The following is a 19,482-nucleotide window of genomic DNA, read 5'->3' as shown; positions in this document are numbered from 1 at the left end:
TAGGTGTGTAGGGAGTAGCTACATTGTGTAGGTGTGTAGGGAGTAACTACATTGTGTAAGTGTGTAGGGAGTAGCTACATTGTACATGTGTTTGTGTGTAGTGATTGGCTACATTGTGTATGTGTGTAGTGAGTAGCTACATTGTACATGTATGGACTGCGGCCAGCCTTAAGCAACCAAGATGAACACGATGCCCTTGAGTATGGCTGCACAGCCAACACCACACAGCTCAACTATTTCAAATCGACTGATCTAGGGTTTTACAAGAACTATAACTCTTGTCTTTAAATGAGGAACATAATTACACGAGTTGTTGCCCAAAAAAAAATTGTTTTATTTTAGACCAAATTTCACATTGAAATCAGTCACAGAACCAAATTCGACCATAACAAGAACACGATAGTTAAATAAAACAAAATTCTGGGTAAATGCAAATATTTATTGAGGTAAATTAGTGCTAGACACATCTACATCATTTGAAGATCAGGTGATCTGTGGCATTTTGTGTCGGTGTTGCTACATGCTCTCTGTATAGCAGATAATCAAGGGATAATAAAATAACTAGTTGTTAACACAAGGCATCTTAAACAACTAGAAATTAACACAACACATCTTAAACAACTAGACATGAACACAACACATCTTAAATTACTAGACATTAACACATATTAAATTACTAGACATTAACACAACACATCTTAAACAACTAGATTTCAATAGACGTGTCATTAATGCAAAACACTTTAACCAACGAGTCTTAACACAACATACTCTAAAGAGCTAGTTGAAAACAATCAGCAACCAACATACACAAAAACATTATTCACTAGCAAATATTCAAACTAACGCTAAAATAAAATGACACATTCAAATACTTACAGTCACAGTCTAGGCCCTGGGCTGGTGAGATAAAACAGGTATTAAGGACATTTGGTGAGATAAAACAGGTGTTAAGGACATTTGGTGAGAGATAAATCAGGTGTTAAGGACATTTGGTGAGATAAAACGGGTAATAAGGACATTCGGTGAGATAAAACAGGTGTTAAGGACATTTGGTGAGATAAAACAGGTGATACGGACATTTGGTGAGATAAAACGGGTAATAAGGACATTCGGTGAGATAAAACAGGTCTAAAGGACATTTGGTGAGAGAAGACAGGTGATAAGGACATTTGGTGAGATTAAACGGGTGTTAAGGACATTTGGTGAGAGTAGACAGGTGTTAAGGACATTTGGTGAGATAAAACAGGTGTTAATGACATTTGGTGAGAGAAGAGAAGGCATTTAGTTTAAACGTCTTTACATATGTCCACGTCAGTTGTGACTTACCCGTGGCGCATGCGCGGCTGATGACCTGGGAGACGATCTGCTTGAGGGCATCAAAGCTGCTGGCCCTGAAGACGTTCTCCCTGCTGCTAGCGATGGCCTGGAGCTCACTGTCCTGCGCCTTGCCGATGCCTACAGTTATGATCTCAATGGCCTTGGCCTTGATGCGGTCAGCAGCTGCCGAGGCTGAAGTGGGCAGTTTTTAAATGAGAACACAAAAATGTCTCATGACCGTAGGTCAGGAAGGGAAAAATGATAAACTTACAAATGTTTTTTTTTTAAGTTTACTGAGTGCTGGGTTGTCTGTTTAAAAAGTTTGCTGAGTGCTGGGTTGTTAATTTAAAAAGTTTACTTAGTGCTGGGTTGTCAATTTTAAAAAGTTTACTTAGTGCTGGGTTGTCAATTTTAAAAAGTTTAATGAGTGCTGGGTTGTTAATTTAAAAAGTTTACGAGTGCTGGGTTGTTAATTTAAAATGTTTACTGAGTTCTGGGTTGTCAATTTAAAAGTTTAATGAGTGCTGGGTTGTTAATTTAAAATGTTTACTGAGTTCTGGGTTGTCAATTTAAAAGTTTAATGAGTGCTGGGTTGTTAATTTAAAAGTTTACTGTGTGCTGGGTTGTTAATTTAAAAAGTTTACTGAGTGCTGGGTTGCTAATTTAAAAAGTTTACTGAGTGCTGGGTTGCTAATTTAAAATGTTTACTGAGTGCTGGGTTGCTAATTTAAAAAGTTTAATGAGTGCTGGGTTGTCAATTTAAAAAGTTTACTGAGTGCTGGGTTGTTAATTTAAAAAGTTTACTGAGTGCTGGGTTGCTAATTTAAAATGTTTACTGAGTGCTGTGTTGCTAATTTAAAAAGTTTAATCAGTGCTGGGTTGTCAATTTAAAAAGTTTACTGAGTGCTGGGTTGTTAATTTTTAAAAAAAGTTTACTGAGTGCTGGGTTGTTAATTTAAAAAAAAAGTTTACTGAGTGCTGGGTTGTCAGAGAGGCCATCAGTGATTACAATCAGCAACTTGGTAGAACCGTCTCTTGCTCCAGCCTCTCTACGGAACATTCCAGCCGTCTCTACCAGGTCCAGTGCCTGGTCAGTCTTTGTGGTCGAGTTCAGGTAGGGCGTGTTCCTGAGCGCCTGCATGGAGGGTCAGAATGATAAACTGGACAACATCAACAATGGTCAACTAGACAACAGCAGCAATGGTAAACTAGGGACAATCAGACAACAGCAGCAATGGTAAACTAGGGACAATCAGACAACAGCAGCAATGGTAAACTGGACAACATCAACAATGGTCAACTAGACAACAGCAGCAATGGTAAACTAGGGACAATCAGACAACAGCAACAATGATCAACTAGAGCCATTTAGACAACATCAACAATGGTCAGCTAGAGCCAATGAGACAATATCAGCAATGGTCAATATGGCCAATTAAAAACAGTAATACAATCGTTATCCAGTGACCATGAATATACAGTTGGCGTCAGTTAAATATTTTAAAAGTTGATCAATTCCGTTACCAGGGCCAATGACGCACGTGTGGGGTTGTCCTTCAGGTCAAACCACTTCTGTGCCACGTGACTAAAGATGACAGCACCAAACAGGACGTCGTTGTTCCCAATGATGAAGTTGGAGGCCAGGTCTGTGGTAAAGTTGATCTGTTTCTGGTAGTTGAGGGGACCAATTGAACCAGACGAGTCGAGGATGTATATGACGTCTGCTAGAGGCTGGCACGCTGAAGTTATCAAACGACGACTTTGAAACAACTACACTCCTTTTCTAATTAGTTTAAATTTATTTCAACAGTCTAAACTCAAATTTTACTCCTTAAGATTCATAAACGGATCAAATTACTATATTTACTAGAATATTCTTAAAATGATTAAATTTGTTTCGTTTTATTATATTTTTAGGAACATGTTTGTATATTACTGAAATGAAAATGCGACAAGAACAAAATTTATGCAAGGGATAAACTCTTACCGGGTTTAGCAGCTGTGGATACAAAATAGGTCATTAGTCATCAATTAATGAAAATAATGAGTCATTTTTGCTGATTCAAACAATGAGTCATTTATTTTTTTACATTAAGCAATGAGTAATTTATTTTTGTAGATACGAAGAAGCTAGTATATACAAACAAATAATTTTCCTCTATTATGTTTGGCACGTCAACCGATTACATAAATCATTATAAACTCATAAAATATCAATCTACCATATCAGTCGACATCGTCTTGTGTCACTGAAAAATAATTCAGGGTGGGGGTGTCATTGAAACAAATAGGGGGTGGGGGATTAAAATATCCTAAAATGTTAAATTTTGCTGTTAAATTATATAGAACTAAAGGCCATATGGAGTAATAAAGAGCTAAATATCTAATTAAACATTTTAAATTAAAACTCATACATACCAGGTACAGATGGTGCTGCATATTGATATATAAAGTTAATCACATTAAAGCAGGAAATACACTGATCAACATTTCAACAATAATAACATTCATTGAAAGTATTGTGTTTGTCTTGTGTTCAAAAGTTACCCATTCAATCAATAATATGTAACAATATCACGTTATTTGTTGTCTGATACTAGCTGATAAGTCAGTCTAGCTTTACCAGACAAATAATGCCACAGGTTGGTGCCATAAGATAATACCACACTTAAACTGTTATCATACTAGATGTTTTCAAAGATACATTTTAACAAATTTGCTGTTATTCAATAGAATATATTTTCTTACCGGTTTCGCCTGTAAAGAAAGAAAAAAAAATTATTTAAAGTTTTGGAAAAACATTGAAGATGAAGGATATTTACTTAAATAGATATTTTTTTTTAAAATAGAGCTAGATTTACTCCATCTTAAGAATCTTAAGAAAAAAATCTTACCACTTTCAACAATCTGTTCTCTACCACCAGAGGCTATAGAAGAGTAGAAAGAAGTTGATTATTTCGTTAAAATTTGATGTGCCTAATTTTTTTATAAGTCTCATGTAAAATACAACGGTGTCAATTATTGAATGAAACAACTGACGCCATCAGACAATGTGTGACCTACCCCTGCACAAACATGTGACCCACCCCTACACAAACATGTGACCCACCCCTACACTAACACGTGACCCACCCCTGTACAAACACGTGACCTACCCCTGCCCAAACACGTGACCCACCCCTGCCCAAACACGTGACCCACCCCTGCCCATACACGTGACTCACCCCTGCACGTGCGCTGTACCAGCTGATACAGCACACTGTCCAGCACCTCGTACGTGTTGGAGAAGAACACGTGATCAGGACTGCTGGCTAACTTGAGCAGCTCGTTGTTGGCGTCCTCCTGGAACAGGTTGAGCCCGAAGAAGGTCGAGCCGACCCCTACCACGAAGATCAAGACCCCCTGACCCCTCAGGCTGGCGGCGGCTTGTGCAGCTGGTGGAGAAATTCCATTTATTTTACATCAGCTAACAGGATATTTACTTGTAACAGTCAATTAATGTTGAAAATACAAGGATAAAATAATTATTGTTATCTTGCTATTATCGAGTTAGTGTTTGTTAAAGAAGCAATTGCGCCATTTATTTGCTGTCATTTAGTTAGACTGACCACTGACCACATAAACTTACCAACTGTCGGGTAGTTAGACTGACCACTAACCACATAAACTTACTAGCTGTCGGGTAGTTAGACTGACCACTGACCACATAAACTTACTAGCTGTCGGGTTGTTGGACTGACCACTGACCACATAAACTTACCAACTGTGGGGTAGTTAGACTGACCACTGACCACATAAACTTACCAACTGTGGGGTAGTTAGACTGACCACTGACCACATAAACTTACTAGCTGTCGGGTTGTTGGACTGACCACTAACCACATAAACTTACTAGCTGTCGGGTAGTTAGACTGACCACTAACCACATAAACTTACTAGCTGTCGGGTAGTTAGACTGACCACTGACCACATGAACTTACTAGCTGTCGGGTTGTTGGACTGTCCGTCTGTTATGACAACCAGAACGTCCGGGGCGTTAACTCTGCCTCCGTTGGCCGTACCAAACATGTTGCTGTCAGCGACTAGGTTTAGGGCTTTGTCTGTGTAGGTGGCGCCAGCCGTGTAGGGCGTGTCTAGGATAGCCTGAATGGAAAACACGTTCAGCATAAGAACTTTACTTACGGTGATACAATATGAAAAGCAAGAGGAACCCACATTGTATAAAGCGGCACCTGTCTAGAACCCGCCTTGTAGAGAGCTGCACCTGTCTAGAACCTACCTGGTAAAGTACGACACCTCTCTAGCTAGAACCCACCTGGTATAGAACGGCACCTGTCTAGAACCCACCTGGTATAGAACTTCTCCTGTCTAGAACCCACCTGGTATAGAACTTCTCCTGTCTAGAACCCACCTGGTATAGAACTTCACCTGTCTACAACCCACCTGGTATAGAACTTCACCTGTCTAGAACCCACCTGGTATAGAACTTCTCCTGTCTAGAACCCACCTGGTATAGAACTTCTCCTGTCTAGAACCCACCTGGTATAGAACTTCTCCTGTCTAGAACCCACCTTGTATAGAACTGCAACTGTCTAGAACCCACCTGGTATAAAACTTCTCCTGTCTAGAACCCACCTGGTATAGAACTTCTCCTGTCTAGAACCCACCTGGTATAGAACTTCTCCTGTCTAGAACCCACCTGGTATAGAACTTCACCTGTCTAGAACCCAGCTGGTATAGAACTGCACCTGTCTAGAAACCACCTGGTATAGAACTTCTCCTGTCTAGAACCCACCTGGTATAGAACTTCACCTGTCTAGAACCCACCTGGTATAGAACTTCTCCTGTCTAGAACCCACCTGGTATAGAACTTCTCCTGTCTAGAACCCACCTGGTATAGAACTTCTCCTGTCTAGAACCCACCTGGTATAGAACTTCTCCTGTCTAGAACCCACCTGGTATAGAACTTCTCCTGTCTAGAACCCACCTGGTATAGAACTGCACCTGTCTAGAACCCACCTGGTATAGAACTTCTCCTGTCTAGAACCCACCTGGTATAGAACTTCTCCTGTCTAGAACCCACCTGGTATAGAACTTCACCTGTCTAGAACCCACCTGGTATAGAACTTCTCCTGTCTAGAACCCACCTGGTATAGAACTTCTCCTGTCTAGAACCCACCTGGTATAGAACTTCACCTGTCTAGAACCCACCTGGTATAGAACTTCTCCTGTCTAGAACCTGTGACCTACTTAGGTCGAGTCATTTTTATTTTGACATTGTACAATTCCTTATATGGAATGATTGTGTAACACCTGGGGTTTTTCCATTGACTATTAAGGTGTTTGAGATATAGAAAATTTCCATTAAAATCTGATTGAATGATTCTGATCAGATGATTATCCCAACCAATGGCGACATGAGTTGAGGATAACCTCCCCTGTCACAGAAGTCTTTAATTGCCCCGCACACTCGCAACACGAGGCAGTTTATCTTGACCTGGCAGTCTACGAGGCAGTTTTACCTTGGTCAGGCAGCCGTCCACATTGTCCGGCTATAGACTCTGACCGTTTGAACGTGAGAGTACTTAAGACCTGTGTGTGCCTTGCTTTCTTCAGTTGATTTAATCTTCTAGTTTAATATTACTTGTCGCTAAGTAATTCTAGAAACTACAGCAGTGTTGTGTGGCCTGTAGCTGTTCTTTAGACAGTGTAGAAATCTGTGATAGTGTTTTTTCCTACATTGTGTAAGTTGGGTTTTGATATGTTATACATTAAATATTTTATTTAGTACAACCTTGTGTTCTGCCACTTCTGAGTTCGCTGATTAAAAGGTCGTATGTAGATTGGATGAGTGTTAATTACAATAGTATCACTAGCTTCCCTAGACATTAAATTCGAGCCCTAGTGGGTCGTTGTGTTAAGTATTCATCCACTTAGGCCGTAAGGCATTTGCATATGACCCCGAAAAAAGAATCCGGGGACGTTCTCCTTCTATTTGGCTGATAGATAGGTTAACGTTACAAAGTGGGGGCTCGTCCGGGATTTAATCTGTCGTTCCAGTTGTTGGTTATATCAGTTGAATACTAAGGTTAGTTGGATTTAGTTGTTTTTATATCCAGTAGCGCAGTGTTCTTACAACGCGCGCTCAGGCTAGAGTATCTAGGTCAAATAAGCAGACGTGTCGTCCTAGATTGAAGAGGTCAAGTACACGGCCCAACGCTGTGTATTAATTTAAAGAATCTAGGCTTGTTGTGATTTTCAAGTTAGTGTTATGAGTGTTATGGAGTCTTTTTTGGCTAATCCTACTGTTGAAGATGTAGAAAAGTTGAGTAGAAAAGTTTTGGTTAGTGTTGTTAAGGAATTGAAATTGGATTATTCTGTTACGCAGAAGTCAGAGGTGTTGAGAGATAAAATTGTTGTTCATTTCATTAATGAAGGGGTATTTGATGAAAGTTTGTTGGCTGGTGTATTACTTCGTGAGGAGAAAGTTGCTTTAGAGAAGGCATTAAAAGAACAGGAGTTAAAGGTTAAAATTGCTTTAGATAGGAGGAGGTTGGAATCAGAATTTGGTCAAGTTAGTGATGTCACTTCTCTGGTAGATCCAAAAAAGTTGTCGGTAGGGCAAGTGATTGCCAAATTTGGGAAATTAGTGCCTAAATTTGATGAAACAGATTTGGTCGTTTTCTTTAACTCGTTTGAGAGTTTAGCGAAGACATGTGAATGGCCCGAAACTTCCATTACTGCCTTATTGAGCTCTGTCCTTACTGGGAAAGCTGCAAAAACATACCAGGCACTCTCTCACGACGTTCAAAATAACTATAGTTTGGTCAAGACTGCCATTTTAAAGGCCTACGCACTGACGCCCGAGGCCTATCGGACAAAATTCCGAACACTCCGCAAGTTACCCACACAATCATATGTGGAATTTCTCTTTGAAAAGGAGAAAATATTCTCAAGGTGGCTACACTCTGAGGAAGTTTCTGAGTTTGAGAAACTCAGGTCACTTATCCTAAGGGAAGAATTCCTATCGTCCCTGCCTGAAGAGATACGACTACACATTCTGGATAACAAGATAACTGACATCCAGAAGGCTGCTGAGTCGGCTGACACCTATATGTTGGTGCATAAGAAACCACCAGTGTCAGGAAACCGCCTCAACCCCGTGCTCCCCCTTTTTGGCAGCAATCATCCTGTTGGCCAACATTTGAAGACATTACAGTCCAGAGAGAACCCAAGATCAACTCTCAATCGTCGAGCAGCATGCCAGTTCTGCAAAAGGCCTGGTCACCATGTCAAGGACTGTTACAAACGTCTTCAGAATAACAGAGAGGTGGTGCGTACTTCCGCGCACTATGCTCTATCCCCTCAAGCAGCCAGTTCAACTATGAACTCTAGAATTCAAAAGGACTCTAACCCTAAGCGTCCGCAAGAAGGTAGTCAAGTCTCCACACATTATGTGCAGTCACATTTTGACTGTTCTCGCCACCATCCAGTTTCTTCCGAGTCTACCGATCTCGAGGGATCGAGAAAAGTTGACTTTTCATCTTTTATTGCTGAAGCCATCATTAGCAAACCAGGTGATCCGTTGTCTCAGAAGAATATCACCGTTCTAAGAGACACAGGAGCGTCACAATCACTCCTTTTGAAAAGTTCAATGGACATTACACCAGAGACGAACACCGGAAGGATTTCCATTATCCAGGGAGTGGGGAAAAAATCTACTGTCGTCCCTCTACACAAGTTTGCCCTGAAACATCATCTCGTCGAAGGTGAGGTCATTTTAGGTGTGATAGATAGTATTCCTGTCCCAGGAGTACACCTACTTCTAGGGAATGACCTTGCGGGAAGCAAAGTATACCCCTGTACGGTTTCAGACCCTTTGTCAACAGTTCCAGATAATGATAATGAACTGTATCCTGCATGTGCGGTGACAAGAAGCCAGACCAAACAATTGGCTGACATCACGTCTGAACCACACCCGCCATCATCGTCAAGAAATTCGACTCCCAAACTGGAGTCTATGCTTCCAGAAAACACAAGCCTGGGCTTACCCCTGAGGATATCTCAGGAAGACATCATTAAAGCTCAACAAGTCGACGCGGAACTCAAAGCAACGGTCGAAAAATCTCTATCATCTGACGATGGAGAATATTTCTCCGAGAACGGCCTCTTCTTTCGTCGCGCTATACCAGTGAATGCCTCACCAGCCGAACCATGGTTGGGTAAAAACCAGCTGTGGGTCCCTCCACCTTATCGGCATGAAATACTTAAGCTGGCACATGACCATCCAATGTCAGCGCACCCAGGAGTCTCTAAAACGACGGCGAAGATCAAAGAACTGTTCTTTTGGCCCAAAATGAGAAAAGATGTGTCGCGTTACTGCAGAAGTTGCACGAACTGTCAGTTGGCCGGAAAGCCAAACCAGACAATTCCTAAGGCCCCTTTGAGTCCGATTCCTGTATTAGAAGAACCCTTTTCAAAAATCGTCATGGACTGTGTAGGTCCCTTGCCTAAAACCAAGGCGGGCAACGAGTACCTACTTACCTTTATGTGTTCAAGTACCCGTTTTCCCGAGGCGATTCCCTTACGGAACATTAAGGCAAAGACTGTAGTCAGAGCCATGACCCGGTTCTTCACTACCTTTGGATTACCTAGAATCGTGCAAACAGATCAAGGCAGCAACTTCACCAGTCACCATTTTCAGGAAGCACTAGCCAAGCTAGGCGTTACCCACATCACCAGCTCAGCCTACCACCCTCAGTCTCAAGGCGTACTTGAGAGGTTCCACCAAACCCTCAAAACCATGTTAAGAACGTTCGCTAACAGTAACACCCAATGGGATGAGACTGTTCCTTGGATTATTTTCGCCGCGAGGGACTGTGTCCAGGACTCTTTAGGCTACTCGCCTTTTCAACTTGTGTTTGGACATTCTGTCCGTGGTCCCCTGAAGCTGATACACGAACGTTGGACAGGTACCAGTGATCATCCAGTGGAAAACTTCGACGATTTTCACGTTCGACTGAAAGCCGTGTGCGAAATGGCTCACAAGAACTTAAGAAAGGCCCAAGTGAGAATGAATGGACTGTATGATAAGAGTTCTTGTAAACGAACATTCAATCCAGGCGACAAAGTTCTTGTGCTAGTGCCTAATCTGGACAATGCGTTATCCTTGAGATATTGTGGACCCTTTACTGTGCATTCAAAATTAAGTGATTTGAACTATGTTGTCAATACGCCCGACAGAAGAAAGAAACAGACAGTGTATCATGTCAACTCACTGAAAAAATATTATGATAATTGTAACAATTTTCAATCCACAGCTAAAATTACTTTACCTGTATGTTCAAATGTTTCTGATGATGTGATACATGATAAATTGAAACCCCCAAAATTGGTAAATTCTTCCTTTTTAGATAATTTGAATGTCCACCTTATGCATTTGTCCACAGAGGAAAGCCATAGATTGTCTCAGTTATTTGAGACATTTCCCTCTATTTTTGGGGATGTCCCCAAAGAAGCGAAGGTTCCACCTCATGATGTAGACGTTGGTGACGCAAAACCCATTAAACAACACCCCTATAGAGTTAACCCGGAAAAAGCTGCTTTGATAAAAGATGAAATTGATTATATGCTCAAGAATGATATCATTGAGCCCAGTTTCAGCAACTGGAGTTCCCCATGTCTCCTAGTCCCGAAAGACGGTGGATCTTTCAGGTTTGTGACCGACTTTAGGAAGGTGAATGCGCTCACCAAAGCTGATTCCTATCCCTTACCTCGGATAGAGGACGTTATTGATAAAGTTGGTCAGGCTAAGATAATTTCCAAAATTGATTTACTTTCAGGATACTGGCAAATCCCCTTATCTGACCGTGCAAAAGAAATATCTGCTTTTGTAACCCCTAATGGTTTTTATAGATACAAACGCATGCCCTTTGGTATGCGAAATGCTGGTCAAACTTTCCAGAGGGTCATTAACTCTGTCATTGCTGACATAGACCAATGTGAGGCCTACATAGATGATATAGTTGTATTTTCTAATACTTTTGAAGAACATATTGTTCAATTGACTAACCTTTTTAGAAAATTGTCTGAAGTGAATTTTACTGTAAACTTACATAAAAGTGATTTCTGTAAAGCTTCAATTACCTATTTGGGTTATCAAGTGGGAACGAACCAAGTTCGGCCCATTGAAGCTAAAGTAGATGCTATTGTAAGGTTACCACCTCCCAAAAATTGTAAAGAGATCAAAAAGTTCCTTGGGATGGCTGGTTACTATAAGCGGTTCTGTCAAAACTTTTCAGCTATTGCTGAACCTCTTACTGCATTATTGAAAAAGGGTGTTGAATTTGAATGGTCCAATAAATGTCAAGAAGCTTTTTTAACCATTAAGTCATTTTTATCAAATGCTCCTGTTATGGCTGCACCAAATTTTAGCAAGCCCTTTAAACTTGCCATTGATGCTAGCAACTTAGCCATTGGCTCAGTCCTATTTCAAGAAGACAACATGGGAATTGACCATCCCATTGCCTTTTTTTCCAGGAAGTTAAATGAGAACCAAAAGAATTATTCTACTATTGAAAAAGAAGCTTTAGCTTTGGTTTTATCATTACAACATTTTGAAGTCTATGTCTCTTCTTCAACCAATCCAGTCAGAGTGTTTTCTGACCATGATCCCCTGAAATTTACCTCTAAGTTAGGACAGACAAATCAAAGAATATTGAGATGGTGCTTATATTTCCAAAATTTTAATCTGGAAATTTCACACATTAAGGGTAGTGATAATGTTGTGGCTGATTGTTTGTCAAGGATGTAAAATCTTGTTACACACATTGATCATGTGACACGCTTTGTGGTTCATTAGGACCATAAACAGGTTTTGTTTGAGTGTCACTCATATGAAAATGAGTGGTGTGAGTTAGAATTTTTCAAAATTCCAATCCTGTTGAATATTTTGTTTATTTTCAGGTGAACCTTAATTAAAGGTGGTTTTTGATTATATGTAATCTTTTATAATAATATGTCTCATATGACTCAATTGATATTGTAGCTAGTCATTGAAATAAAGGTCTTACCCTGGCGGGTTTACCACTTTTAATATCCACATGGAAATATTGTATTACCCTTTTTTGAGGGAATTTGATGTATAATTACTTTTTGAAGGGTTACTCCCCTTTCACCAATTGTAAAAGTTGGAGTTACTTCCCTTTTATGTTCAGGGATATTTTCATATGGTATTATGATTTTGATTGCCTACATTTGTAAAACATTTTTGTTATTTCATTGCCAGATTGGTTCCTTATGTATGTTTTTGTGGAACCTATCTGTCACTTCCAAAAAGGGAGGGGATGTGACCTACTTAGGTCGAGTCATTTTTATTTTGACATTGTACAATTCCTTATATGGAATGATTGTGTAACACCTGGGGTTTTTCCATTGACTATTAAGGTGTTTGAGATATAGAAAATTTCCATTAAAATCTGATTGAATGATTCTGATCAGATGATTATCCCAACCAATGGCGACATGAGTTGAGGATAACCTCCCCTGTCACAGAAGTCTTTAATTGCCCCGCACACTCGCAACACGAGGCAGTTTATCTTGACCTGGCAGTCTACGAGGCAGTTTTACCTTGGTCAGGCAGCCGTCCACATTGTCCGGCTATAGACTCTGACCGTTTGAACGTGAGAGTACTTAAGACCTGTGTGTGCCTTGCTTTCTTCAGTTGATTTAATCTTCTAGTTTAATATTACTTGTCGCTAAGTAATTCTAGAAACTACAGCAGTGTTGTGTGGCCTGTAGCTGTTCTTTAGACAGTGTAGAAATCTGTGATAGTGTTTTTTCCTACATTGTGTAAGTTGGGTTTTGATATGTTATACATTAAATATTTTATTTAGTACAACCTTGTGTTCTGCCACTTCTGAGTTCGCTGATTAAAAGGTCGTATGTAGATTGGATGAGTGTTAATTACAATAGTATCACTAGCTTCCCTAGACATTAAATTCGAGCCCTAGTGGGTCGTTGTGTTAAGTATTCATCCACTTAGGCCGTAAGGCATTTGCATATGACCCCGAAAAAAGAATCCGGGGACGTTCTCCTTCTATTTGGCTGATAGATAGGTTAACGTTACAAACCCACCTGGTATAGAACTTCTCCTGTCTAGAACCCACCTGGTATAGAACTTCTCCTGTCTAGAACCCACCTGGTATAGAACTTCTCCTGTCTAGAACCCACCTGGTATAGAACGGCACCTGTCTAGAACCCACCTGGTATAGAACTTCACCTGTCTAGAACCCACCTGGTATAGAACTTCACCTGTCTAGAACCCACCTGGTATAGAACTTCTCCTGTCTAGAACCCACCTGGTATAGAACTTCTCCTGTCTAGAACCCACCTGGTATAGAACTTCTCCTGTCTAGAACCCACCTGGTATAGAACTTCTCCTGTCTAGAACCCACCTGGTATAGAACTTCACCTGTCTAGAACCCAGCTGGTATAGAACTGCACCTGTCTAGAAACCACCTGGTATAGAACTTCTCCTGTCTAGAACCCACCTGGTATAGAACTTCTCCTGTCTAGAACCCACCTGGTATAGAACTTCACCTGTCTACAACCCACCTGGTATAGAACTGCACCTGTCTAGAACCCACCTTGTAGAGAGCGACAGGGTCCGTGTAATCCTTCAAGTGGAACCACTTCTGGGCGCTGTTGCTGAAAACGACCTCGCCAACTCTGACGTCATTAGGGCCCAGGGTGAAGGACGCGGCCAGGTTAGACACGAACGATAACTGTCGTTTGAAGTTTGTCGAACCGATGCTACCAGAGGCGTCCAGCACGAACAAGATGTCTGCCACTGCCTTACACTGGATGGGTAGTGGCGCTAGAACAACAACATTAGCAGGTTGTGGTGGTAGAACATTAGCAGGTAGTGGTGGTAGAACAAAAACATTATCAGGTAGTGGTGGTAGAACAACAACATTAGCAGGTAGTGATGATAGAACAACAACATTAGCAAGTTGTGATGGTAGAACAACATGAAACGTAGGACGGTTAACTTACCAACTGAACTACCTAGAACGGTTAACTTACCAACTGAACTACCTAGAACGGTTAACTTACCAACTGAACCACCTAGAACGGTTAACTTACCAACTGAACCACCTAGAACGGTTAACTTACCAACTGAACCACCTAGGAAGTTTAACTTACCAACTGAACTACCTAGAACGGTTAACTTACCAACTGAACCACCTAGAACGGTTAACTTACCAACTGAACCACCTAGAACGGTTAACTTACCAACTGAACCACCTAGGACGGTTAACTTACTAACTGAACTACCGAGGACGTTTAACTTACCAACTGAACTACCTAGGACGGTTAACTTACCAACTGAACCACCTATGACGGTTAACTTACCAACTGAAACACCTAGAACGGTTAACTTACCAACTGAACCACCTAGAACGGTTAACTTACCAACTGAACCACCTAGAACGGTTAACTTACCAACTGAACTACCACCTGGTCCTGTAAAGTAAAAAAGAAATGCGATGAACAACTCGTTTTTGTCTATTATTTCAGTTCTAGTTTTTACTGTCTTTATCTTGTACAAACTTTACACGGTATAAACTGTCTTACACGGTATTAACTTACTGTCTTTACACGGTATAAACTTACTGTCTTTACACGGTATAAACTGTCTTTACACGGTATAAACTGACTGTCTTTACACGGTATTAACTTACTGTCTTTACACGGTATAAACTTTCTGTCTTTATCTTGTACTGACTTTACACGGTATAAACTTACTGTCTTTACACGGTATATACTAACTGTCTTTACACGGTATAAACTGTCTTTATCTTGTAAAATCTTTACATGATATAAACTCACTGTCTTTACATGATATAAACTTATTGTCTTTACACGGTATAAACTATAAACTGACTGTCTTTACACGGTATAAACTTACTGTCTTTACACGGTATAAACTTACTGTCTTTACACGGTATAAACTTACTGTCTTTACACGTTATAAACTTACTGTCTTTACACGGTATAAACTTACTGTCTTTACACGGTATAAACTATAAACTGACTGTCTTTACACGGTATTAACTTACTGTCTTCATACGGTATAAACTTACTGTCTTTACACGGTATGAACTGTCTTTACACGGTATAAACTTACTGTCTTTACACGGTATAAACTTACTGTCTTTGCACGGTATAAACTTACTGTCTTTACACGGTATAAACTTTCTGTCTTTATCTTGTACTGACTTTACACGGTATAAACTTACTGTCTTTACACGGTATATACTAACTGTCTTTACACGGTATAAACTGTCTTTATCTTGTAAAATCTTTACATGATATAAACTCACTGTCTTTACATGATATAAACTCACTGTCTTTACATGATATAAACTTATTGTCTTTACACGGTATAAACTATAAACTGACTGTCTTTACACGGTATACACTGACTGTCTTTACACGGTATTAACTTACTGTCTTTACACGGTATAAACTTACTGTCTTTACACGGTATAAACTTACTGTCTTTACACGGTATAAACTTACTGTCTTTACACGATATAAACTTACTGTCTTTACACGGTATAAACTTACTGTCTTTACACGGTATAAACTTACTCTCTTTACACGGTATGAACTGTCTTTACACGGTATAAACTTACTGTCTTTACACGGTATAAACTTACTGTCTTTACACGATATAAACTTACTGTCTTTACACGGTATAAACTTACTGTCTTTACACGGTATAAACTTACTGTCTTTACACGGTATTAACTTACTGTCTTTACACGGTATAAACTGTCTTTATCTTGTAAAATCTTTACATGATATAAACTCACTGTCTTTACATGATATAAACTTATTGTCTTTACACGGTATAAACTATAAACTGACTGTCTTTACACGGTATACACTGACTGTCTTTACACGGTATTAACTTAATGTCTTTACACGGTATAAACTTACTGTCTTTACACGGTATAAACTTACTGTCTTTACACGGTATAAACTTACTGTCTTTACACGTTATAAACTTACTGTCTTTACAGGGTATAAACTTACCGTCTTTACACGGTATAAACTATAAACTGACTGTCTTTACACGGTATTAACTTACTGTCTTCATACGGTATAAACTTACTGTCTTTACACAGTATGAACTGTCTTTACACGGTATAAACTTACTGTCTTTGCACGGTATAAACTTACTGTCTTTGCACGGTATAAACTTACTGTCTTTACACGGTATAAACTTACTGTCTTTACACGGTATAAACTTACTGTCTTTACACGTTATAAACTATAAACTGACTGTCTTTACACGGTATTAACTTACTGTCTGTACACGATATAAACTTACTGTCTTTACACGGTATGAACTGTCTTTACACGGTATAAACTTACTGTCTTTACACGGTATAAACTTACTGTCTTTACACGGTATAAACTTACTCTCTTTACACGGTATGAACTGTCTTTACACGGTATAAACTTACTGTCTTTACACGGTATGAACTGTCTTTACACGGTATAAACTTACTGTCTTTACACGGTATAAACGTACTGTCTTTACACGGTATAAACGTACTGTCTTTACACGGTATAAACTTACTGTCTTTACACGGTATAAACTTACTGTCTTTACACGGTATAAACTTACTGTCTTTACACGGTATAAACTTACTGTCTTTACACGGTACAAACGTACTGTCTTTACACGTTATAAACTTACTGTCTTTACACGGTATAAACTTACTGTCTTTACACGGTATAAACTTACTGTCTTTACACGGTATGAACTTACTGTCTTTACACGGTATAAACTTACTGTCTTTACACGGTATAAACTTACTGTCTTTACACGGTATAAACTTACTGTCTTTACACGATATAAACTTACTGTCTTTACACGGTATAAACTTACTGTCTTTACACGGTATAAACTTACTGTCTTTACACGATATAAACGTACTGTCTTTACACGGTATAAACTTACTGTCTTTACACGGTATAAACTTACTGTCTTTACACGGTATAAACTTACTGTCTTTACACGGTATTAACTTACTGTCTTTACACGGTATAAACTTACTGTCTTTACACGATATAAACTTACTGTCTTTACACGGTATAAACTTACTGTCTTTACACGGTATAAACTTACTGTCTTTACACGGTATTAACTTACTGTCTTTACACGGTATAAACTTTCTGTCTTTATCTTGTACTGACTTTACACGGTATAAACTTACTGTCTTTACACGATATAAACTTACTGTCTTTACACGGTATAAACTTACTGTCTTTACACGGTATGAACTGTCTTTACACGGTATAAACTTACTGTCTTTACACGGTATAAACTTACTGTCTTTACACGGTATGAACTGTCTTTACACGGTATAAACTTACTGTCTTTACACGGTATAAACTTACTGTCTTTACACGGTATAAACTTACTCTCTTTACACGGTATGAGGACGCCGACCGTGGAGCACCAGACTGTAGCGACTGCCTGTGCCCCAGTGTTGAAGACATTGCCGACCGTCTGGACGCCGCTGGACACGATGTTGCTGGCTGTGTTGACCACATCCTTCACCACACCACCCAGGTCCACTACAGGGTCGGGAGATACACGTCACACATAGCTTAATGCTGGTACTTGGGAGTCGACTGTTTACACAGCGTACGTGATACTCTCTCATAGCCCACATGATTTCACACACAGACTCAACTCTCAAGGCTCACATGATTTCACACACACACACACACCTCACAGCCCACACGATTTTACACACAGACTCAACTCTCAAGGCTCACATGATTTCACACACACACACACACCTCACAGCCCACACGATTTTACACACAGACTCAACTCTCAAGGCTCACATGATTTCACACACACACACACACCTCACAGCCCACACGATTTTACACACAGACTCAACTCTCAAGGCTCACATGATTTCACACACACACACACACCTCACAGCCCACACGATTTTACACACAGACTCAACTCTCAAGGCTCACATGATTTCACACACACACACACCTCACAGCCCACACGATTTTACACACAGACTCAACTCTCAAGGCTCACATGATTTCACACACACACACACACCTCACAGCCCACACGATTTTACACACAGACTCAACTCTCAAGGCTCACATGATTTCACACACACACACACCTCACAGCCCACACGATTTTACACACAGACTCAACTCTCAAGGCTCACATGATTTCACACACACACACACACCTCACAGCCCACACGATTTTACACACAGACTCAACTCTCAAGGCTCACATGATTTCACACACACACACACACACCTCACAGCCCACACGATTTTACACACAGACTCAACTCTCAAGGCTCACATGATTTCACACACACACACCTCACAGCCCACACGATTTTACACACAGACTCAACTCTCAAGGCTCACATGATTTCACACACACACACACACACGATTTCACACACACACACACACACACGATTTCACACAAACACACCCACACACCTCACATGATTTCACACACAGAACCAGCTCTCAAGGCTCACACGATTTCACACTCACATACACACCTTACACACACACCTCAAACAATATCACACAGAACCCACGCACACAAACACACACACCAATAAAAAGTTGCCAAATGAATCGTACCAAGGAAAGCAGAGCTTTGCCTTGCAACCAGACAGAAAATCAGCACTTGGATGAGACGCATGATCTAAGAAATCTACACAAAGAATTGCGTCTTTTAATCTACACAAAGAATTGAGTCTTTTAATCTACACAAAGTCTTGAGTCTTGTAGCGGCCTAAACTCTAACTAGAAGAATCAAGGCAACTGACATAAGTCCCAGACAGTTACGTCTTTTATAACCCAATGTTTGTCATTTGATCTTTGAGTAATTATATATCAACCAATAAAGTAAATTTTATAATTACTTTGTAAAATGGTTTTAATATTTTGTCCGTTGTTACGGCTTATTTCATGTCAATAATTTGATTATTTTAAAAAGCCAAGTAAAATGGTAAACCAACAATCATTTTCCCGTGCATACGGAATGTTTTAATTGGAGAACGTGCCACG

At 40.0% G+C, this 19,482-nt stretch overlaps 2 protein-coding genes across 2 annotated transcripts; both read right to left on the bottom strand.

Annotated features, from left to right (window-relative positions):
- Positions 1-422: 422 nt before the first annotated feature.
- Positions 423-3,341, bottom strand: LOC131949746 (collagen alpha-6(VI) chain-like). The gene is made up of 6 exons (XM_059311616.1): positions 3,308-3,341; positions 2,845-3,059; positions 2,293-2,455; positions 1,330-1,512; positions 880-900; positions 423-527 (listed from the first exon to the last, which is right to left on the bottom strand). Coding segments are annotated over exons 1-6 (618 nt in total). The 3' UTR covers positions 423-525.
- Positions 3,342-3,546: 205 nt separating this feature from the next.
- On the bottom strand, positions 3,547-19,221 carry LOC131949745 (collagen alpha-6(VI) chain-like). The gene is made up of 8 exons (XM_059311615.1): positions 19,054-19,221; positions 17,824-17,979; positions 14,827-14,847; positions 13,968-14,197; positions 5,301-5,463; positions 4,545-4,754; positions 4,215-4,247; positions 3,547-3,569 (listed from the first exon to the last, which is right to left on the bottom strand). Exons 1-8 carry the CDS (start codon positions 19,112-19,114, stop codon positions 3,547-3,549), a joined length of 897 nt encoding a protein of 298 aa, XP_059167598.1. The 5' UTR covers positions 19,115-19,221.
- Positions 19,222-19,482: the final 261 nt, after the last annotated feature.

Source organism: Physella acuta, unplaced genomic scaffold (genome assembly GCF_028476545.2).
Source record: "Physella acuta isolate Inbredline_101_S28 unplaced genomic scaffold, ASM2847654v3 ptg000713l, whole genome shotgun sequence".
In the NCBI taxonomy this organism is placed as follows: domain Eukaryota; kingdom Metazoa; phylum Mollusca; class Gastropoda; family Physidae; genus Physella; species Physella acuta.
This window is presented reverse-complemented; position numbering and strand designations above follow the sequence as displayed.

Bases quoted from the DNA above. Each gene is read 5' to 3' on its own strand.
- LOC131949746 (XM_059311616.1), bottom strand. From the start codon at position 3,341: ATGACCTATTTTGTATCCACAGCTGCTAAACCCG. The intron at 3,060-3,307 runs GTAAGAGTTTAT...TGATAACTTCAG, and splicing joins ATCCACAGCTGCTAAACCCG to CGTGCCAGCCTCTAGCAGAC. The intron at 2,456-2,844 runs GTAACGGAATTG...CCCTCCATGCAG, and splicing joins CACGTGCGTCATTGGCCCTG to GCGCTCAGGAACACGCCCTA.
- LOC131949745 (XM_059311615.1), bottom strand. From the start codon at position 19,114: ATGCGTCTCATCCAAGTGCTGATTTTCTGTCTGGTTGCAAGGCAAAGC. The intron at 14,198-14,826 runs GTAAGTTAACCG...TTGTTGTTCTAG, and splicing joins ACCAGGTGGTAGTTCAGTTG to CGCCACTACCCATCCAGTGT. The intron at 3,570-4,214 runs GTAAGATTTTTT...ATTATTTTTCAG, and splicing joins AGAACAGATTGTTGAAAGTG to TGACACAAGACGATGTCGAC.